Below are 23,508 nucleotides of genomic sequence, written 5' to 3'. Positions count from 1 at the left end.
GACTCTGAATCTGAACATATGGGATGACCTCAACTGATGTATGCGTGGGTACAGTCAACATACTGGAAACAGACAATCATGTTTTCCGAGTTCACTGTGCAACTGTGCATAATAAAAGAGAGGTATTTTAACTCAAAGACTGGTTGGTTGGAGCTTGATGCTGAGTGCTCACAGTCACCAGAGGAGAATTTGAGATGGGATTTCCACTCAGCATCAGGTTCAGTCAGTGTCGAATCTTGAATGTGTCAAAATGTGCCCATACAAGAAAACATGGCTCGTGCACAAGAACAAAACCTCTGGAGGAAAAAGAAAAGAAGAACAAAGAAAAGCAAAGCAATACTCTCCTGTGCATTCGATCAATTGGTGAGAATGACTCATGAGTGAACGAGGGCTCGATATCAAAAAGTGAGAGACAGAACAAAAGAATGGGTAGCATAGGATGTATTAAAAAAGTGAGAGAGAGAAATAGAGAGGGATGGACTGAGAGAGACAGAGAGAGAGAGAGAGAGAGAGAGAGAGAGAGAGAGAGAGGTGAAAAGGCTATCACTCCTGTCAGTTTGAAGAGAACATCTGAAGTCACCAGGACTGAACCAGTCTTTTTCACTGGAGTGCTAGCGCTCTTCCCCCACACGGATGGACATCAGGAAGGAAACAGAAAAGTTTCCAAACATGAGAGACAGAATAATGCAGCTATTTACACTTTCAGCTCTCTCTCCTCTCTCATGCTTGGACAAACAGTCCCACACACACACACACCGCCACATTGGGACGTCCCTCCTCGCCTCTCCTGCCCTTTAATAAACGTGAGATAACACAAAGCAGTAATGCAATACCAGGCAATATGAGCAAATGTTAATATGATTACCTTCCTCATTTATAAAGCTAATGGATTAGCACTTGTGTAATACAAAAACAGGAACACATTACATCACATCACCACTTCATGGAATCAGATTTATCATGTCATTGCCATCATGATTGGAAATACAATTATCTGTAGGTAACTCTGTGATAACTTCTTGTTAGCTATTAAACATATTATGGGAGTGTGGCTGTCCCAACCATGAGTAGCTAGAATAGGTGCTTCTTTTTACATAAGTGGAAAAGTGTATTTACTCAAAGAATGCACATTACTCAAGCACATCTTCTTCTGTTTTTTAAATGAACCTCAAAGTTAAAATTGTTAAACTTGACAGTTTTATACAGCAATACTGTTGGTTATTAATCACTGAGAACCATTTAAATTTAAAGAAAACACTATAAATTCACTAAGAGCCGTAAAGTATAAGAGGTACTGGTCTGACATCAGTCACTCTGACAGCCTCCATCAGCTCTAAAAAAATTCCAACACAGTGTGCACATTTACCAGCATAACAAAAAGTCGTGAAGTAGTCAGGAGAAGTTGCTCCTTCACACTGAATTGATATTGACATTCAAAATGATGGATGGATAAGATCACATTAGAACAGAGCAGAACAGAACAGGATCCTAGTGGGTCAGAACCGGATCTTAGTGGGTCAGAACCTGCAGCTGCTTACGCAAGGAACTATGGCCTCAGCCCAAGTGCAACCATCTCAACGAGCAATTACTTCTGGCATTTCATATCCTGCCCAGTGACGCATATGCCTCACAAACATTTCAGATGTTTCACAAACAAACAGGAAATTGAGAATTCAGTATTTATTTATTTGCACCATTTACTTTAGCCAGTTTGCTTATTTATTTAAAAGTTGACATTTTGACATGAATCATACAGTTCTCAAGCAGTAAATAATCAAGGTTGTTTATTTTGTAGCATTATACAGTAACTGACTAATTATTGTTCACATGCTTAAATGAGTTTGCACGTGGCTCAAGTAGAACTGTCATTACTGTAATCCTCAAGCATATCGCTATGCTCTACTGAATGTTTTGTTTCATAAATTCTTTGTGAGCGCCACTCTCAAAATTATTTGGCGGTCAACATTGTCTTGGCTCGTCATCTAATGTCGTTCCACATTCAGTTGTGCATTGGTAGATGGGTGACCAGTGATGAGGTAGTGATTAGAGGCGGGACAGTGGGAATGGTGGATGTTTAATGGAGCTGTCAGCGGGACAGAGACCTCTTTTTTGGACATCAATTCTCTCATGGCACGGAGGTAGAAACTGTTCAGGAAGCCTTGATGTGTCTGCCCTATTGGACGTGTGGCACCTTCCAGACGGCAGCATGGTGACCTGGGTGAGAGAAGTCTCTGATGGTGCTTGAGGCGTGATGGAGACGCCAGGTGCTGTTGTCCTCTAGCACGGGTAGCTGTGCTGGGCCAGGCGGATCCTGAGAGCTTTCAGATGTGGTATGCCACCAAGGAGATGACATACCACATCTGAGATGCTGTGAGTGAGTGTGCCTTTTATGCAGCAGTGACAGGAGGATGCTAGAAGCTGCTTGGACAAGTTGGCCTTCTTTGGTGTCCTTAGGAAATAGAGCGACACATCTGAATTTTTCACCAGGAACGTTGTGTTGATGGTCCATGTGAGGTCCTGGGAGATGCGAGTTTCTAAGACATTGAAACTGGGCACCCTCACTGCTTTGTCTCCATTGATGCAGAGGACCCAGCCCCACTCTGGTTTTTGAAGTGTTGCTTGACAGCTTGTTAAGGGGGCACCATTCTCAGAGTTCATCCCAGTAAGCAGACTGCATACCAGCCCCAACATGGTGGTTTTGTCAACAAACTTAATGATGCTGTTTGTGCTGTGGGTTAGTACACAAATGTATGTAAAGAGAATAGAGAAGTGAGCTCAACATGTAGCCCTGTGTAACCCCAGTGCTGAATGTTAAGACTGGGGCTGAATAGTGATGGCCCCCTAGCCTAATAGTCTTTGGCTGGTGTGTTAGTCCTTAATCCACCTTCATGTGCTGGCTAATACCCAGATTGAGCATATTAGTGATCATTCTGCTACCATGATTGTGTAGCTCATAAACAGCAACCTAATATATGAGACTCTTAATGTTCAAGGTGGGTCAGTGCATTGTGCAGTGCTGTGGTGATGGTGTCCCCTGTTGATCTGTTGGCTCTGTGGGGGAATTGGTGTTTGCCAACTACTTGGTGATGTACTGTGACACAGACAAATTTACTTTATACATGTTAAGTAAAGGTTACGCAGCTGAGATAGTTGATTAATTAATTAATTTTATTTTTTTTGGGGGGGGGGGGGTCTCAGGTTCATGCTCCTATCTGGGTGGAGTTTCCATGTTCTCCTTGTCTGTGTGGGTTTCCTTTGGGCTCTCTGGTTTCTTCCCACAGTCCAAAAAAACATGGAGGTTAAGTGAAAATTGTCCTGGTGTGACTGTATGCCAGAATGCGTACATTTAAGATGGATGATCCTCTGCCCTGGGTGTTGTCCTCTCTCTCCTCCATGCAGCCGACGCAGTCCCCCCGGGTTGAGTACATTGTGTGTAATTGGCTGCCACTTGTCCCTGGGTTCTGAGAAAAGCATTCTATAAGATGCTACTTGCGCTATAGTTTTAAGGCAGTGGGGATGAATAATGAGCCACTTTCCAGGATACGCCTGCTTCTCAACCACATTTCTAACATGACTTCCTTGAATAGTGATTTTTAGGGGTGGGACTTGATTTAAAAAATTAATCTAATTAACTAGAAGCTTTGTAATTAATTAATCGAATTAATTAATCTTCGCAATAACCTGTTTTACTTCCCTTTCCTCATCATACAGCTGCTGGATTTTTTTTCCACATTGTCTTTCTGGACGGCAGTTCGTAACTTGCATCAGCTGACGCAATTTGCAGCGTCTCTTGTAACCCTTTATCTTCGACCACAGAGAGCGGTCTACAGTCCACAGCAATCCATCTCGCCAGTGAATTGGTCAATTTGTCTGACGTGGACTTTGACATTTTGTTTCTGAATGTGAACCCCAACATGTGGTCGAGTGTTGACTGGCGACACTGTTTGCTCGTACTAGGAATACTATCACATTTAGCAGCTAAGTTAACATTACTGACCTGCGCGTTAGCCCCAACATGTTTTGCGTTGAGGTGGTAACGAAGGGTGGAAGTGCTCCTGTGATAAGCAAACTCCTTCCTGCATAAAGTGCAAATAACAAAATTTTTGCTTGTACTTCCATCTGGAAGTTTCTTGTATTTAAATTTCCCATCCAGCAGCGTAGCCTCTTCCGTCATCTCCATCATGCTCATCACATTGTGCGTCAATATAATCTGTATGCCTGAAACTCGTGCACTGAAAAACGTTCCACGGTGCAAAAGTGTGATTAAAATGCGTTAAACTTTTTAATTCGTTATTTTCCCTGTAATTAATTAATCGAAATTAACGCGTTAAAGTCCCACCCCTAGTGATTTTCATCAGTAGACTGTACAAAGCACTACAGCTTTGAACTTTGTTCTCACTGGTGCCAAAACATTTGACCCCCGTGTGTGATGTTTATACTGGTGGACCCTACCTATTTGACCGGCGTGTAGGGGGGTACTCTGTAGCAAAGGGGCTCCTGGGTGGACTGCTGGACTGCCTGGGAAGGGACATGTTGAATCTCCTGAGCTGTATCTGAGGCTGCACGGGAAACAGGAGTTTGTGAGAGTTTAACGGTGGCCATACTGGCTGGCACTACAGGAGACTAGTGTTCTGAAACTCTTTGGCAGTTAATGGGTTAAAAAAACGAATCCAAGGCCAATCTTAAAAATTAATCCAAAATATTAGGTGGTGTTACTTTAATATAGTAATCCTCTGGATTAAATTAAAAGATACAAATTTGAATAAGTAATAAGAATTCTGTAATGGAATACCTGTCTGTAAGATACGTGACGACTCAGTACTGCTGGTGTGGACTGCTTTATCTCATCTGCAAGTTATACTTAAAAAAAAACAGCCAGTCATGCATGCTTACAGGACGTCTCAAACGTATAAAATACAGAATTTCACAGTAACCAATTCAGTACGACACGATGTACAAGTATAAACAAAGCAAACAAACAGCCCCCTCTAGTGGCAGGAGTTAGAAACAACCGAGGCTAATCTGGTTTTAGCATGTTTGTTTTTGGCTTTATTGCTAACGTTTGTCAGACGTTTACAGTAAGTGTTATTGCGTACTACTACAGGTACCCATGTCCAATTTAGTCTTATTTAATAACACAGTATAAAAAACACAAAAGAATAATCATTGTTCAAATGTAAGAATTACGTTCACCACACTTGCAAATAGACCTTTTGACAAAGACAAATAATTTTTTGACAATAAAATTAATTATTGAGTAAATAAGCATAATTGGGCCTACCAATCAATAAAGTACTCAACCTTTTCCCTACACTTCAGATGAGACTGGTGAAAACATTAACGTGGAAATTAACAACACGAATCAAAGCGCCCATTTTCTCAAATAAATCCAGCGCTATTACATTAGAACTAACATACAACATACAAGGTTAAGCCATTAATCCACCCATCACCATAACGCTGGTTACCGGCGTGACATGTTTATTTACTCTCTACATTTTACCTACCATGTGAATAAGTTTTACTTCTGTACTATCGTTATTAAGCCCATTTTTCTACTGGCCCATTTATCCTTCAGAAATTTAATGAATAGATTAATGAAAAGCTTAAGAGTGAAATTTCTCATATTGTGACAAAGTATGACTGCATGTTTATTTGAATGTTGAATAGTCGCCGTGGTCATGAAAAAGCACCTCAATCTCATTGTACGAGCAGTTTCTGAGTGACAAATAGGGGAGGGGGTTTTATGTACTGTGCATACGGATTAGAAAAGAACTACATGTCTTAACATTTACTGTCCAACAGGCTTCTAGATGAGCAATACAAAATGTAATGCAGCTCCAGGGCAAGTGAGCTTTGGCCTTCTTTATCAGTGATCCTGCATTGCTGAGGCAGCCCACCACAGTGAACAGATCAGATGTATTTTTGAAGCATAGCAGGTTTAGCCTACCCAGCTGTACTGAATGGGCTCCACAACGAGAAGCCACAGATGATGAACAAAAAACAATTTTTGGCAACTCAGATTGCCAAACACACTTCTGAAATACAGAAAGGAAAAAATAAACATTGGCAATTATATCTGAAAATTATTTAAATCAACATTACAAATAGAAGAAATCTTTAAACAAAGACACACCAATGAATGTGAAATGCTAACGAGAAACACTTTAAACCCAAGAGTGGTCAGGTGTTGGCTCAATAAGTAGGACAAACACAGTCAGAACACCCAGCTTTTAATGGCATAGCTGAGGCAAAAATGCAAAAGTTACTCGTCTTAAACCAGTCACCAGTTAACATCACACACACCTTTATGTTAACTGGTGCTGTGAGTTCCTGTTCATTGTTAGGCACATTAGCATGATTTAAACTGGAGTCCTACTCTCTAGAGAAGCTTTCCAGATGTCCAGTCATGGTGGTGTAGAATTGGTATAGTTATTGTCAGCAACTACAAGCTGAACTTACCTGTGACCTACTTTTACTCCACTAAAAATATGGAAGATGACAACCAAAGCGCTGGAGACACAGACAATGACAACCAAAGTGCTAAATGGGGAATGTTCATAGCAGTAGTTTTACAGTGCAGCAGAACCCTTGGCGTAGCTGAGCTAATCACCAGTACAAGTGCCAGGTAGACCAGCCATCAGGCTTAGTGTAGTTACATTGGTGTACTGTGAGATACACAATATAAAGCAGGGTGTTTTTAATTAATAGTATGACCATAATAATGAAGACTGATTTTTGTATGGATTAATGTTGGTATCGCTAAGGGTTATGCTGATAAGGTCTGGGTGGAAGAAGTGTTTTGGGCTTCCCAGAAGAACTTTTACCGAGATATTTTACACAGAATGGTACCAGGCTGCTCGATGGTGGAATGTAGGTCTATGTACAGAGAAGCAGACAGGAAATGAACAAGGGACCAAATTAACACATGAAGCAGTTTTCTTTGTGTAAATAATACATAAGTGCTTCAGTGCATATAATAAATTGTCATGAGCTTGATTTTTGTATTTGAGTGATTTCAAATAATATACATTACAGTAGTGTGTGTGTGTGTGTGTGTGTGTGTGTGGTGACAGTATGTTATTTGAGGCTGGTCTGCTTGGGCAGCTTTGGCGCTAGAAGCAGCTCGTCTTCTTGGGGCCCGGGGCCCTTCATTGCCATGCTGGCTCCCACCACAGCTGGGTAGCTTCGATTGCGCCTTAGGCCTTCATTCAGAGGAGTGAAGGGAGACGTTGCGCTCCGCAGTCCACCAAGAGGACCCAGAATTGGGCTTGGCCTTCTGATCCCTCCCGCACTTGTTCCAGATGCTCCCGGACTGGCCAATCCCAACCTCTTTAGCTTATCCACCAGGTTCAGGTGGGACACACTCACATCCGTCTGGCTTTCGCAGTCTTTCGCCTGGGCCCCAGACACCCCTGCCACCTCCTTGAGAATGGACCGTGCTGGCTTAGAGGCTAGGAAGTTCTCGTAGGAGGGGCTTTTGAAAGAGAAGGCGGCATCCTCATCCACCGCGGTGCCCCCCGGGCTCTGGCTGCAGAGACTGGGGGAGCTGGGAGGGGTGGTTGGCTTACGGGGGTCCGGAGGGGGGCAAGGGAGGACAGAGGTAGAGAAGAGGACGCCACCACTGCCCCTGTCCCAGCTCTGCGGCTGGTAGACGGCGGCGGAAATACCCCGCTCCTGCAGAAGGCGCACTAACCCCAGTGAGGTGCTGAAGGTCTTGGTGGAGTCCCGCAGGTTTGTGAAGGACTGGGACTGGGAAAGGCTCAGGCGGCGCGGGGTGCAGGGCGTGGCCACAGGGGTGGAGAGACGACTGGGTGACATCACACAGGAGGACATGGGGGTGGGATTTAGACTGGATGGGGACAGAGAGGGCACAGCATGAAGACAGAAATACAGAGAAAAAGAAAATGCCAGAAAATAGGAGGAACTAAAGAATACAGATTGCCCTCACTCTCATGCGTTCCGCTATCTTTTGCTGGGTAAACCTTAAAATACGTTTACTGTATAAAACTGCAGGAATGGAGTGTTCCTCTCACCTTGGAGTCACTCTGGTCAGCTCGTCAGATGGGTGGAGAATCTTACAGGTAGTAAAAGTGTAGGTGGAGCTTGTGTGAGCCATGCACTTACCCGGATAAAACGCTGCAAAATGAGAAAATGCACCAATTCAGATTCATTGTTCAAGTAAATAACTGGATCTGAATGCATCAAATTAATAGTCTCGTTTAGAAGTGTATAACGTATACACATCTGAACAAAAACACAAACTACTGGGTATGCCTGTAGCTATGGATGTTTTAGAAACTTGACCTGCTCTATCACCTCAGCAAGAGAAGATGAAACATGGATGTTAAGTGCTTACCACTCAGCCATCAAGGTAGCCTTTCAGGTAGCTTTAGCATGGCAGACTAGACTGGTGGGGATAAGTTACTAACCTAGCTATGTTGCTGAATGTTGTATAATTAATAAATGCATTAGCACTTGTTTTCTAAAATCTGCAAAATCCATCATTTTTGAGAAAGCAGGTCTGTGAATTTAACCATTTTTTCCCCCATACTATTATGCAGTAATATAATATTCTGTGATCCATTAACCAGTTGGCATTTTCACAGAGCATTTAGCTAACCAGGTAGTGGAACAGCTTCACCTGCGAATTCCATGGAGGCGTGGCCTGTGCTGAGGCAGGGGGAGGGAGAAGCTGAGGAGGCGTGGCTGAGGTTGGGAGGCACACTGCGATTGGGCGTGGAGGTGTTAGGGAGATTCTGAAAGTATTGCTCTCCCGGTTCGTCCTCTTCGTATTCGGCGTAGTGGTACACTTCCTCCAGCTCCAGCTCCAGCGGACGGAAGCCCTTAGGGACCACACCAGGCCGTGCGTCCAGAATACCCCCCAGGTTAGGCTGGGCTAACTGCTGCCAGTGCAGCAGAGTAGCAGAACCTGAGGCAGGGAGAGAGGGCAGAGAGAGAGAGAGAGAGAGAGAGAGAGAGAGAGAAAGTGAAATGTAAAAGATTATTACAACAAATCTAAATATTCGTCTAAATGTCTAATGTTGTCGATATTACAATAAATATGAAATTATTGTAATATATTGCATGTACAATATTATGTATTACGGATAAAGGGTACTCTGGAAAATATACAAATTACCTTGTTTGTCAACCAAGTTTGATAAAGAAAGTTTAATAATAATAAAAAGTACATTTTAAAAAAAGGTAACAAAATAATGCTAGCATTGAGTAATGGAGCAAATGATTTTTTTAAAGATGGAAAAAAAAGATGAAAATGTACAATAAAGAAGTAAAGAAGATGAAGATGATTGGTAAGGGGCATTCAAAACTTATTATTTCATTTCACCAGCAGGCAGCAGTAAACAGCTAGATAACATCAACAAATAATATGTGCCACAAGACATCTTTTTAACAAAAACATAATAATTAAATTATTACAGTTTCTTTAGTTCAGTTTGACTAACGGACTTAAAAAAAAAAATGTAAAAAAAAAAAAAACTAAAAATACCTGGAATGACGAGACGCAGTCCAGTACTAATATATTACATGATTATGATGCGTGTTCCATGACAGCTTCCTCAAAGCAAATAAACAGACGACATGCAGCGCACACATCAGTGCCAACCATAAAACTCTACCATTCTGTTAGCAGCTGAACATTACCAACTAAAAACAAAAACCAAAACAATACATCAAAACACCTTGTTAACAGTATCAGGCGATAATTTTATAAATATTTTACATCTGGACTAGAATGAACTAGAATATTTTTGGACTCTTAGCTGCCATTACATTTTAACAGTAGTTCTACGAATTAGAAAAATCTAAACAGGAGAAGGGATTAGATTGCATCTGAAGCAGCATACATGTCTGAGCCTCTCTGACTCCAGTAATGACTTTTCTCATCCACAAAGGGGCTTGAGCTTTTGTGGCAACCAATCAGTACCGTTTGCGACCCAACAGATGCAAGTCTTCACTGGTTCCAGCTCTGGATCAGTTTGGTTACTCCTGGTTACTTACAAGTTACTCCTCAGTAAAAACAAGGACCAACTGCAGGATGGGATACAGTGGTGCCCAGAGAAGAAAGGGATCTCCACACTGCCTGAGGATTAACTTCTCTAAAAGGTTTGGCCTTTAGAATATCTTAAACTAAATCTCTTTGTCTCTCAGTCTCACAGGATATTTCAATTAATTCATACTGGAAAAGTTCCAAAACTTCCATTTACATGTGGCTGAACAATGTTTTGGTAACCATATTTAATAAAACTACTAACTGTGCGCTACTATAGTAACATTAACCAGGGCTGTGACTCTGATGCAGGAGTGTATGATTGTCCACAATGAGTTAAAAGGCATTATGGAGGGGGGAGGGGCCTTGTATGGCAGTGATGGGCGTGGCGAAGGACGGAATTATATTTTTTTGGTCACCTTCCAGTGGCTTGACGATCTGGAGCTTGTCGGGCAGGTAGGGGCGGCTGGGCCACGAGCCCAAGGACATGATGCTGTCGGTGGGCACAAGGGCATGGGTGTAGCGCCCCCCATCCCGGAGCCCTGGGGGATCGCGCTGCCGCCTCTCACGCTCCTCCTCGAAGAAACGCCGCTCGCTCAAACAGTTCTGTCTCCGCAGCGACAGTCGCCGGAGCGCCAGCTTCAGGTCCTCCGAGCAGGAACGCTTCTCTGGGCCGTCCGAACTGGTGCCCATTCACAAATCACACCAGCACACACAGGAGCATCAGCCGCCACAGTCAATCACATGCAGTGTGTTGCTGGATTCCCACTTCTTATATATGTGAGAACATCAGGTATCCAGATCATTAATGAATCACAGTTGAGAAATTTTTTAAAAATGAAACAGGATGAAGGATGTCTGGGATCAGAATGAGACAACAGGATGTTATTAAAATTAGGGTCAAAGAGGCTGTGATAGTTACGCAGATGTATATAATTCAAACTACAGCATACCTCAAATTCAATATTCAATCATCTCCAATTCAGTAAGAGTTATTAAAATTGGATTTATGACACTTAAGTGGAATAGTGCTTTGAGGAAACTCAACTAAGCTGCACTTACCTGTTGTCTGCTGACTCCGCCTCTAGGAGTATGCTCTGAGCACGGTTGTCAAGGGTAGTTATGTTGTTGCCACTATTGTCAGAGGGGGCAGGGCTTAAAGAGGAGAGCATCTGATTGGACCCTGGAATATTAGCAGGAGGTGGAGCTGGCGTGCGTTGTCTGACTGATTGGTTAATGTTTTTGACGGTCTCAAACACACGCTTATGACGGACCCTGCCAACACATACGGAATACCTTGATAAACACCACCAGTATCATGTACAGCAAGGGTGTCAAACAAAAACCCACTGGCTTGGACCAGACAGAGTATGGTTCTAATCTACCCTCCAATTAATCTAGAATGTTTCAAATTAAAATTATTTTGAGGACCATAACTGAATTGAAGGATCCTGTAAACAAGTCTATTATTCCATTAGGGGGGAATAGGGCAATAAACTCAGAGCCAGGTTACAGGCTACTGACAACACATTAATTAGCAATCTAAAAATCTGATAATGTAAGAATGTCTCTTTCCAAAAGAATCATTTAAAAATTTGGCAGTTTTTTCAGTATTAAACTGCAATTTGCTCATCGGTTTAGCATGTCATAAAAACAAATTTTTTGCTTTCATAATGTGTGATACTGAACTGAGCTGGACCCAGATTTAACGTGTACTTAGATTTAGTAACAAGTTTCGTTCTCAGTTTCTTTCTCTTTTGCTGCTCACAGACAGACAATATCTTCTCTTAAAATCATATTGTTATGATTGATTAAGGGTCTTTATCGCAGGGAGCTAAAATGCATCTTTATCACTTAGAGAGAGAACGGTATCTCTGACACGGGGAGGAAAAAAGAAGCAAAGAAAAAGAGAAAGCATCCGTGGCGAGTTCCCGACTAACAGAGAGAGGAGCCCAGCAGAAGGCAGGATGGCAGAGGAACTAAGGGTGCATACTTCTGCTCCTCCAGTTCAGGGAAATCCTGACTCAGCTCCTTCCTCATGGATCCCTCAATTTCAGCTGCCAGCGAGTCCTACCACACACACACACACACACACACACACACACACACACACACACACACAAGGTGTTAGGCGCTAAAGAACAAATTTTGACCAGTGTGTGTGTGTGTGCGCGCGCACGTTGGGTGTTTTCACCATTGGAAACAGTCCAAGGGGATGGTAGCGTCGTGGTGTTCCAGCAGACACACTCCTGTTCCTCAGGTTCTTCAGCTCTTCCTGAGCTTCATGCAGCATCTCGATACACTCCAAATACTTCTCTTCCAAATCCTGGAGCTGTTTGTGTGTGTGGGGGTGTGTTTGAAAATAAGATGAGATGCTTTTTTTTTTGGGTGTATGAAATAAACAAGGTTCTAAAAACATTCCACTATGAAACCATTTGGAGGAGTTTCAGAGAGGTAAAAGTAGTTTAATAAGCAGTTAGCATCTAGAAGTACAAAAGAACAGGACAGAGGCTTGGACTGTCAATGCTGAGTAGGATGTCAAAAGGTCAAACATTACTGAGTTATGCACCTCTGAGGTGAAACTAGTGCAGTACCTCGGCTGTGAGCTGTCTCTGGGCATCTTTAGCTGCTATGAGATGCTGTGAGAGCTCTTCATTCTCCAGTGCGCACTATAAAACAAACAAACACACAAATGTTCCTGCAGAGTCACACACACAAACACAATGTTAAGTGATTTTTCTTTCTGAGCGATTTCTGTGTTCTTGCAGCCTCTCACAGTTTTGGCCTTTTTCTGTAGGTCCACTATCTGTGAGAGCAAATGTGTGATCTCTTCCTGCTGTCGAGAGGCATCCTCGGTTTTTCTGGCCAACTCCTCTGCTATGGATGAGATCTGGAGACTGGACTGCTCTAGAGAGTAAGGGGGTAGAGAAATGTAGAGCGAGACAGAGAGAGCGGAGGGGGTGGCAATAGAGCAACAATTGCAGTCACATTAAACAGCACTAAAGATATTGTACATATGTGCATAATGCTTCTCAACTCACTGAGTTCCTTCACACAATCGTTAACAAGCTGCTGTTCTTTCTCCTCATATGTCTCCGTCTCTGACCTCAGATGGCTCGCCTGCACACACACACACACACACACGCACGTACGCACACGCACACGCACGCACGCACGCACACACGCACGCACGTACGCACACGCGCACACGCGCACGCACGCACACGCACACGCACAAAAAAATGTCCAGTCCTGATTGAACATGACACTACACAAATTAATGTCACCAGTAAGACTGGTTGGATAGGAAGTCAGTTTTCTGTTAAACTTTTGCGCGTGTGCACGACAGAGAAACATGTACATGTGTATCAGGGCATAAGTCATTTGTGTTACTGCCTGTGTGCGTGCGTGTGTGTGTGTGTGTGTGCGCACTGGTCATCAGTCATCTGCATGACTGCCTGTGTGTGTACCTCTGATCTGAGAGAGAGGTTCTCCTCCTCCAGGTCTCTGAGTTTCCGCTGCAGGACGTTGAGGGACGACCCACTCACCACTGCCACTGCCACTGCCACCCTGCTGTGCTGACCCCTGACCCAGGAAACACAACAGAGCAATTCAAATCATTCAGTTTTATTTATGGTCTTCTTTTGAGCAACACTGCACTGACTGTCACAGTGAACAGTGATTGCACATATAGATATACCTTTTTCTCATTAATCCACATCCACACTCACCATTTAAACATTTTACAAACATTTTTGGGTATGTGTGGGTATGTCACACTGACTGTTCATTTGCATAATAAGAAAATAAATAATAATAATAAAATTTACCAAAATATAACTTATTACCAACAGTTATTCTATAGCCTGTATTGAGTAGCCACCTGGGACAAGCTGATTAACCCAGAGGTTCCCAATCCAGTCCTCAGGGGCCCCCTCATCTAGGCCAGGTTTTAGACATGATCCAGGTCACCCTACACCTGATCCAGGCAATCAAGGAGCTTTTGATTGGACTGGAGAGTTTGATTAGGCTTGCTGCTAAACTCTTTAGGACACCACACTGAACTATGGGAACCACCACGGCAGGTGGTTGCTCAAACACTGCTATTGGGAAACTTTAAAGAAAAAGCAGATGGGAAAGAGAGTGGACTGACGTGGGAGATGCTTCCTCCTCACTCTCTTCTGCTGCGTTGGTGTAGATCTGCAGAAGCTCATCCTTCAGGTTGAGCTCATGATGCAACTGAGTAACCTGAGAGAGAGAGAGAGAGTCAAAGATGTTTTTAATAAGTAAAAACCATTGTCTGTAATCATAAGATGAAGGGTGAACTTATATACTCTGTCTAAACAAGACGTTTTTTAAATACGATCAAGGATTTATGATAATCACTTGATACAGTCAATCCAGGTTTTTGCACCATTTTGGTCCAACACCTACTACAGCCAGTTAAAATCTTTTATCAAATCCAGAAGAAGAAAAGGTCACCACTCTGCTTCAGGGAGCACTGGATTCTGATTGGTTGACCCATCTCACCTCTTCTCTGATGTTGACAACTTGCTCCTCCAGGTATTGGTTCTGCTCGGACAGGGCGCGATTCTTCTTCAGGAGGGACTGGCCAATCCGGGCCGCCAGCTCCAGGTCCCGCTCTTTCTGTACAGCCAGAGAGAAATATTTAGGAAGGTGGCTGTAAAAATAGTTAATTACAGTAATGCCTAGAAAGGGTACAATGTCTTATAAGTAGCAATACTCTAAACTAGCACTAAGACACCAGACTTACTGGGGTACATTTATTCAAAAAGCTAAATATTATGCATTGTAGCACAAACTAATTAGCCTACAAATGGACAGATCTGAATCAAGGAGCCGTTTTTATTTAATCTAACTATCCTATTCCAAAAACGAACTTTGGCACTTTGGTAGTTATCATGTCACTTTATCTTGAGGGGACTTAGAAAGGACTTAAAAGGACTTAGAAAGGTAGTTTTGTTTGAAATCTTAAATATGTTTTTAGAACTATAGACGCTGATATGTAAATTACATGAACTATGCGTTTCTAGATAACTGCTTTCCCTTTAGATGCCCTGATGAAACCTCATTCATCTCAACATCAAATAGCTCATAAACCAATCACAGGGTGAGTTACCTGACTAAATAAATGCTATCTATCAAACAAAATGAAAAGAAATTAAACACCAACAAGCTCCCATCCCTTTCAAGTATTCAAGCATAACGTAACTCACCTCCTCCAGAAGTCTGGTGACAGCGTCGATGTCATTGTAGGTCTTAGTCATCTGGCCTACTCGCTCTGCACATAGCACTATGGGTAGGACAGAGGGACACAGCAAAGACCAGGCAATGATAAACGGTGCCCTTCTGATCTTCTAAATGCACAATAACCAAAGTTACATAAATAAGCAGTAAAGTAATTCATTACACCAAGTCCTAAAGTAGGCATTTATATATGTACTATATTTTGGAATGCAATGTATAAAATTTCAGCTGTGAGGACAAAGTTTACTTTTAAAATTATTCCAGTGCTGTTCTGATAAGGTCTATACCACAGCAAGCCAAGTTGTATGACCAGCACCATGTGAGCCGACACACGCTATTCCCCAGATTATATCATCTTCTAACATCACTGCCCAGCCAGACAGGATCGACCGCCGCCACGGTGACGTTACCTAGCAACTCACATCCACAGTCAGACAGAGTCAGATCGGCTAACTCATCACACTGGAGAACACACGTGCAGAGTCCCATTCACAGGGCATGATCCCACAAGCACCTCACAGAGCCACATCACCTTCATTCACAAACACAAAATAGACACACTTCCTGCTTGTCTGATATGACAGTGTTTATTATCGAGAGGAACGCGTGAGGCAGAGGAGCAATCAGATTCTCCTGGCTCGCTATCGAGAGCGTCATTTCTGCGGAAGGGGCTGCACACGAAGCTGCAGCTTGGTGTGGGTGCGGTGACACAGGTGCTGAAACCAGACGGTCAGAGTCTCTGGGTGCAGGTGGGAAGGTTTTCTGAGTGACGTGTGAAAGCTTCCACGCTGCTGGTATCCTTACAATCCATTGGTCAAAGCTAAATGTCCAGCAAAACAAAGAGACTAGTCATTCTGTTCATCATTTATAGGTTCCACCACTAAGAACAGAACATTCACACACTTAAATGTAAACATAAATGTAAAATGTAAATAACGTCTCAGAAATACTGGACTTCTCAACTCTCAAGTGAAGTGAAATATTCTAAGGAAACTGGAAAGACATTTTAAACAGCACCGTACCTTTAAAATCATTCTAAGGGTACACATACTAAAAAACACACAAACACAAAGTAGACTGGGTTCGTTTCTATGTCTGCCAAAGACCTAAGGCTACATGCATCAGTATAAGACTAGAAGAGCCAGTAGACCGAAAGAAAGAAACAAATACAGATAGACAATAGAGCCCACTCAGGACAGATTCACTATATTACTGATTGGGCCTAATGCATTACATATCTACTATAAAGCACTCTAAAAAGCGTAAACAGAACTTCGGATGAACCTCAAATACATCTAAACACACTCACAGACGTTACCACTGGTGCCTCCCTCACAGAGCCACTGCAGCTCAAAGCAGTCAGTCCCAACGTTCTTTTGCATCCTCCCACTCTCTTGCTCCCTCCTTGCTGGTTGCCATGGTGAGAGGGGGCCAGAGCCCTTGGTCGTCATGCTAAGAGAGCGAGAGATAGCTAAGGCTCCACTGGCAATGCCGCAAGTCAAAGCGCCGAGCGCTACCAGACTGCTATTGCAACCACAGTGTGGAGAGAGAGAGAGAGAAAGTGACTGAGAAAGAGACAGATAGAAAGAGAGGGGGGGAGAGAGAGAGAGAGAAAAACCAACAGCAGTAGAGCGATGCTGGAAGGAGGGACAGAGAAAAAGAGAGCGTGTGTGTGAGTAAGAGAGAGAAAGTGATTGAGGAAGAGAGATAGAGATTGTGTGAGTAAGAGAGAGCATGAGGTATAAGAGCTTTGTCTTTAATCTTTTTTTAAATCTAGCATTTTGATGACACTTCAAATCAAAGCTTGTTGTGTGAGGGCACTGACCGATCTGACTCTTTCAAAACACGCGTGAGTAGCATGCCTTTCACAGAGTACACTACAGCCATGCACTGAAAAGCACTGATTCCTCCTAATCACTGGAAGGAAGGACACCTGAGATGAGTCGCATTTTATGAATGAATTATCTCCTCGTGGACCTTACCTAGAGGCACAGTGATTAACAAAGACATCACATTATCTGAATATAAAAGTAGACTGAATGTAGATCAATCTCTTAAAACAAAAATAAATAAACTCTCAAAAATGTCCACACTACAGCTACAAATTCATAAGTTCAGTGAATTCAAACTAAGCTTTTCCTTATTTCTATTACAGGCTCCCACTGGTTTACCTTTTTAAAAAAATTCCTACACCATTAGACTATAGATTAGATGCTGTGACGCCAGTCTGGGCATAGAAATGCATCTCCGCTCACTGAACCATTCCACCACACACAGAAGTGCTGCCTGCACCCAGCAGCAGGAATATGATCACACACCTCAAGAGCTCTTACTGATGTATATACCTGCCTGTCTATGGAGTCACACACACATCTAGCCATAAGGTCGGTCTGTCTGTCTCTCTCTCTCTCTCTCTCTCTCTCTCTCTCTCTCTCTCTCTCTCTCTCTCTCTCTCTCTCTCTCTCTCTCTCTCTCTCTCTCTCTCTCTCTCTCTCTCTCTCTCTCTCTCTCTCTCTCTCTCTCTCTCTCTCTCTCTATGTCCCTCATGTCCCTCATGTCCCTCATGTCCCTCATGTCCCTCATGTCCCTCATGTCCCTCATGTCCCTCAGTTTGGTGTAATGTGTGTTCCCAGGGGTGGAAATATATATTGGTCACGCAATGAGACCCACACAGACAGAGAAGGGGAAACAGTAACAAAGCTACAAACCAGGACTAGCCAGGGAAAGATCAAACAGAGGACGATATAAGGGAACACCCACGTAGTCATTATGACAAATCTCTGTCTTCCTTCCTGTCTAACCAAATCACTGACAAGCGAGAGCATAGCAGTCATAACCACTCCACTATGCAGCCTGTGGTTTTTATACACCTTAATGCATTCTTAACGTATTTTTCTGACAAGCACAAGCATTCAACTTGAAGTCAGCTTAATGTGCACCAGGGACCTATGCTCAGGATGGAACATGATAGGTTTACCATGAGCAGGAAGTTCAGGGGGATTGTGGTTGGCCCAGACACAGAGTCTCTCTCTGCCCTGTTCTGGATTTCAGGCGATATAGTGATATATGATGAACCTGCAGAGCAACCCAGACAACTGTGCGGCTTGGTTTATCATCTTGGGATTCCACTGATATTACTGCACCTTTGCAGACTAAACAGTGTAAGCTATTACTTTAACAAAATGTATCATTAGTTAATTATATCTTAAATTATGCAATAGCCTTTTGGTAAGCATTTACCCAAAAATTAATTACTGTAAATATTAGACAACAAAAGAAAAGATCTGCAAAACTCTGCCATTCAAAATAGATATTTTCACTGTAAGATTCATCACTAAACTATATGTAACTATATGCGTAAAAAAACAACATACAGTAATTTGATATTTCACTTCGTCACATTGAAAAAATATCCTGAAAGACACTGGGCAGCAGAATTGTGTTCCCTCAACCTGCACATTATGATGTTTACTTTAACTTTTCAATTTATTTCATTATACATTTTATCTGGTTAGGACATTTGCCAACAGACACTGTCAAAGAGCATCTTCAGACTCATTAAACCGCAAAATCAAATCCCATCATGCCTGTTGGCCCTGGGGGGGAAGTGGTAGCGGGGTGGTTAGAGAGTTCAAAGTACCAGAGACTGGGCCCAACCCCACTGACATTTAAGCAAAGCTAGCATCGACTGCCTGGCGGCAACAGCGCCTGTCCAGTGCAGATCAGTGGGGCGGGCCCTCCAGGAAGGGGAGGCGTGGTTTATCTCTGAAGGCAACCCCTCAAATCTAAATAAAACACAGAACGTGTCATGGTATGATTTACATTATCATATGGTCAGTTCCACGTTAAAATGAGTTCACAAAGCAGTCATGATCCCAGCTGGCAGTGTAACAAAAAAAGGTCTTTGAAAACAAAATACACAAACATACATAAAACCACACACCCAGTAAAATATTAGATGTATAACAGATATATTTACCACGCTCCTAATTAGTTAAACGTAGAATCTGACTCAGGTTGGCAGTAGCATGGTTTCTGTAATTCCTCACCAAGACAAGACAGTCTAGCACCTTCCGCTCAGAGAAAGCTCAGCAAGAACAGACCTTTGCCCTCTGGTCTATGACCATTTTAGTTTTTCCCCCACTATGGTTACAGGCACAGACCATGTGGGACAAGCTGACTTTAGATCAGTTTAAATAGGGAACTTGCATCTGGAGTGAAAGGACACCAATGGCACTGTAAAAAGGTCGTGACCCATTCATCACATGAGGGTCAAGAAGAGAATGTCAGATATTAGTTCCCATACAGGAAGCAAAAGATAAACACCATTTACAAACCACACATGACCCGAGGTCTTAAATGACGAGACCAGACTGAGCAGGACAATACAACAGGAAGCCAGGTAACTGAGCGCACACGTGCCCCTCTGCAGCAGTGAACTCACGCCAGTCACTTACAGAAGTAGTTGAGGGTCTCCTCGATCTGCTCAGAGGTCAGGTCGATGCGCGTGTCCGGAGAGATGACAGGTGTGTGCAGCCAATCGTCATGGTCATAGCCATACACACAGTCGGCCCTCAGCCTGTATATGGGGAGTTCTTCCTCCAAAAGGCTGATGATCTCCACCTCAGGAAGCTCGGTGCTGTTACACACATCTGTAGGATCAGGAGAGAAGGAGAGAGAGAGAGAGAGAGAGAGAGAGAGAGAGAGTGAAAGAAACAGAAAGATGAAGAGAATAAGAATGAGCGAGATGAGGATTGAGCGAGAGTGAACAGGCAGCAACGGTTAGCAAGGGGGATCATAATAAAGAGAGTGAGTGAGGGAAAAAAGAGACAGAAATGAGGGGAGAGTTAAGATATATTGTTTGCATTTGGCTTCCTATGTTTTTAGAACTAAGCAGCCAGGCAGTATGTGACAAATATAATATAACAGCAAAGGTTCGTCTGTGCCCCAAGTGCAGCACTAAAGAGTTGAGGACCTAAATTTATACAGGAGGAAAGAGCACCCCCTAGAGGCTAGTTCTGAAACAAAAAGCACTGCAATTAATTAACAAACATCAAATAGGCATATGGAGATATCCACAAAAAATTACAACCAATGGAAATAAGGGTCACCAGACTCATTTTCAGAGCTGTTGAGCTCTGCAGTGAGAATGAATGAGATCCATGGAGAGCTGTGTAACATGTGCAAGGTTAAAATTTGAATAAATGACATTTACAGATTATATCAGTGCAAACCCTTATTAATGGTAATCTGCTGACATAGGATAGAATAGAATAGAATAGAACAGAATATTTATTATCACATGACCAAAACCACAAGGTTATGACTGGTGGAAACAGCAAGCAGTACATTTTTGCTACAGTATGTTAGTATAGACATGTAATTGCACACACACGAACACACACACCTGTGATGGTTTCAGCGTCCCTGTAACTGGTGTGTGGTGGCAGGGGTGAAGCTTCTATGATTCCTTCCCCTACATACTGGTCCTCCAAAATAGGGCCAATGTGCACAGGTTCAACTGGAGCTGCTCTCGACCGGTCAGAATCCAGCTGGTCCAGCTTGGCAACTTCTCACCAATTACCCAGATGATCTGCCATAGAATACCTCACCTCCTGCTGCCTAAAAGAGAGGGAAATTGTCTCACAGCAGAGAGAGAAAGAAAGAGAGAGAAAGAGAGAGAGAGCACATTCCACTGACTGCTAAGTATCAGAAATTAGAGCTTAAGTTAAAGTCGTTTTTACAACCATATTTGTATACTTCTGATAGGTTGGAAGTCCACATTCCTAAGACGCAAGTAAACCCTCTCAATAAACAATAAATTCAAACAACTGGGTGTAATTTACAAATACAGCTAAGAAAGGCGTTTGCGGTTTTGATATCTCGGCCGCTGACATTTTTGCTTTATTCCAAACCACTATTATTTCGCTAAATGATCAGCATACATTCAACGACTAAATATTTAGCTAACGCTAGCATACAATAGATCTTACTCCTAATGATGGTGTGGTTTGTTGCAACGCCGTAATGGGTGCGTCTGCGCATGCGTCGCCATGACGCTGCTTCATAAATGCTGCTGTTCACCTTGCGTAAACAAACCGATTTACAGCGTAGAAATAAAACACAAATTTAATACATGAACCCACACGAAACCACAAGATTGTCGGATTTTAAGCAATTCGTCTTCATTGCTCCATTCTGGCTGTCAAACCTTTAGCCACTTACAGTAAGTGCAACGATTTCGTCAACCCGTGATGCGAGCTTCTCTCCGAAACAAGACGTGACTTTTACGGGGAAAGTGAAGAAACAGGTGCGGTGTCTTCCTCCGCGTCCGGTGGATGATGTGCAGGTCAAAAGTAGTGGGCACTGTTGAGGATAAGACTCCGTTTCGCTGAGATGACCGCCAGCCGAGTTGTCGCAAAAAAAAACAAAACAAAACAAAAAGAAATCGATTTTTTGGTTCTGAATGAAAGAGTGAAATCTGCAGTATCGCGTCCTCTTAATGCTCTGTCACAATTTGCGGCTACCGGACCTGTCATCCATGCTTCTCTCTACAGCCCATCCCTCTTTCTCTCCTTTCACGTCTAATTACAGCGCAGCGATCGCACCAGGCGTGACGTCACTGCTCGGCGCATGCCTTGACGGTCTAGGTAGCGGTCCGACAGTGGGCTCAACGGGTTTTGGTTACAATTATAGAAAGAATTTTGAAGCAATTATGGGAGCATAGTTGGAGCTGATTCCCCTAAAAAATGTTGTTGAGCTCAGTATTTCTCCACGCGCCAGAGGTCTACAGCTACAGAATTAACTATAAATACACGGCCTATACACACACACAAACACACCTACATATACAAACAAGCCTTCGTTCAGTTAGAAGAGTTTGCCTTCCAGCTACCCACCAATGACACACCGGGTCACATGCACATGACAAAGGAGAGCAAAACACACCGGCTAAACTACTGCGAGCAAAATGAGTTTTGGACAAACATAAGCGTGTCCTTGTCTACTAGTCAAATACCACCAGTAGATGGCGATATTTCCATAAACAAGGTCAGCGTTACAGTACCGCAAAACCGCCTCCAGCTGCATATAAGGCGGACGCAATGATCCAGGAGTTGGCACATCACGGCCGTTTAACTTTCGAGCACGCAGGTCTTACTTGCTCACATCACCCTTGACAGAACAATAGCACACGAGTACACTTTTACCTAGAGGAGGGCAAGTAAACACTGAAATCTGAAAAGATTGTCCAAAAATAAAATCACATTCACACACCTCAGGATTGGATGTTAAATCCTTTACTATTTTTACACAAATAGGTTCAGCTAACATTATGATTGAGGCACACTGATGATGTTATTTATGCCCTATTACAGAGTTACTAAGTTCTGGATTTCAAATCCAAATGTCAGTCCTGGATCTTGTAATCACTGATAGGTAATCAAAAGCATTACAATGTACATGCAGGTATTCACAAGCTTTAGTGGTTCCCATAGCTTTCCCATACTGCAAGGTTTAGCTCCAACCCAACTTAAACACACTTGGCTCCCATATTCCAGTATTCCAGTATTCACATGCCTCGAATGATCAGTTGAGAGTGTTTAATTAGAACTGGAATTAATTTCACATGGCTGTCAAAACTGGAAAAACAGGACTGATAAGAGATCTTCAAGATAGTTGGGCTCAAAAATAGGCTGGCAAGCTGAATCAGGTGGAAGAGAGCACATAAAACACCAGAACATGTTTTGCTGTGGTTTTCTCATTGTTCAGTTTGCTCAATCCTCTACAGTGTGCTTTAGGGTGAAGTATCCGGAACGCCATTACTTCACTGTTGCTTTCCCAGGTATGACCTCGGATCAGTCCAGTGGAGAGCACGGAGACTGGTTATCCCAGCTGTATGTATGATGGAGCATGATGGAGCATGATGGAGCATGACCCAGCATGGCGGAGCATGACGGAGCATGACAGAGCTTGACAGAGCATTGTCTCCAGGTGAAAATGGCACACCTCTGGACACTGAGATGATATATTCCTTCCTGACATCACCCTCAAGTAATGTTGTTGTCTCGCACAGGCCCTGATTCAGAGGGATTGTGTCCTGGTAAATAGCCTATCCAACTGTACTGCTTCCTCTGGACCAGATTTGCCAGCAGGTGCTGTCTTTGGCAATGTGGTCCTTCCTTGATCACGCTGAGTGAGGAGCAAATGTCTCATGCGTGCTCTTTGGA

At 43.0% G+C, this 23,508-nt stretch overlaps 1 protein-coding gene across 2 annotated transcripts; it reads right to left on the bottom strand.

The window, feature by feature from the left end:
* Positions 1 to 5,023: 5,023 nt before the first annotated feature.
* On the bottom strand, positions 5,024 to 20,852 carry trak1b (trafficking protein, kinesin binding 1b). 2 transcript variants are annotated; one of them, XM_027014423.3, is made up of 16 exons: positions 20,688 to 20,852; positions 19,738 to 19,932; positions 15,250 to 15,326; positions 14,543 to 14,659; positions 14,166 to 14,260; positions 13,483 to 13,597; positions 13,054 to 13,132; positions 12,789 to 12,919; positions 12,607 to 12,681; positions 12,207 to 12,344; positions 12,006 to 12,082; positions 11,075 to 11,287; positions 10,432 to 10,694; positions 8,645 to 8,932; positions 8,037 to 8,139; positions 5,024 to 7,852 (listed from the first exon to the last, which is right to left on the bottom strand). In XM_027014423.3, exons 3-16 carry the CDS (start codon positions 15,298 to 15,300, stop codon positions 7,081 to 7,083), a joined length of 2,517 nt encoding a protein of 838 aa, XP_026870224.2. In that variant the 5' UTR covers positions 15,301 to 15,326; positions 19,738 to 19,932; positions 20,688 to 20,852; the 3' UTR covers positions 5,024 to 7,080. The 2 variants fall into 2 exon arrangements, with proteins under 2 accessions (XP_026870224.2, XP_081566992.1); XM_081710866.1 differs by lacking the exons at positions 19,738 to 19,932; positions 20,688 to 20,852 and adding exons at positions 16,590 to 16,917; positions 17,106 to 17,790.
* Between the last annotated feature and the right edge of the window lie 2,656 nt (positions 20,853 to 23,508).

Source organism: Electrophorus electricus, chromosome 3, assembly GCF_041902795.1.
Source record: "Electrophorus electricus isolate QZ-2024a chromosome 3, ASM4190279v1, whole genome shotgun sequence".
Classification (NCBI taxonomy): Eukaryota; Metazoa; Chordata; class Actinopteri; order Gymnotiformes; family Gymnotidae; genus Electrophorus; species Electrophorus electricus.
This window is presented reverse-complemented; position numbering and strand designations above follow the sequence as displayed.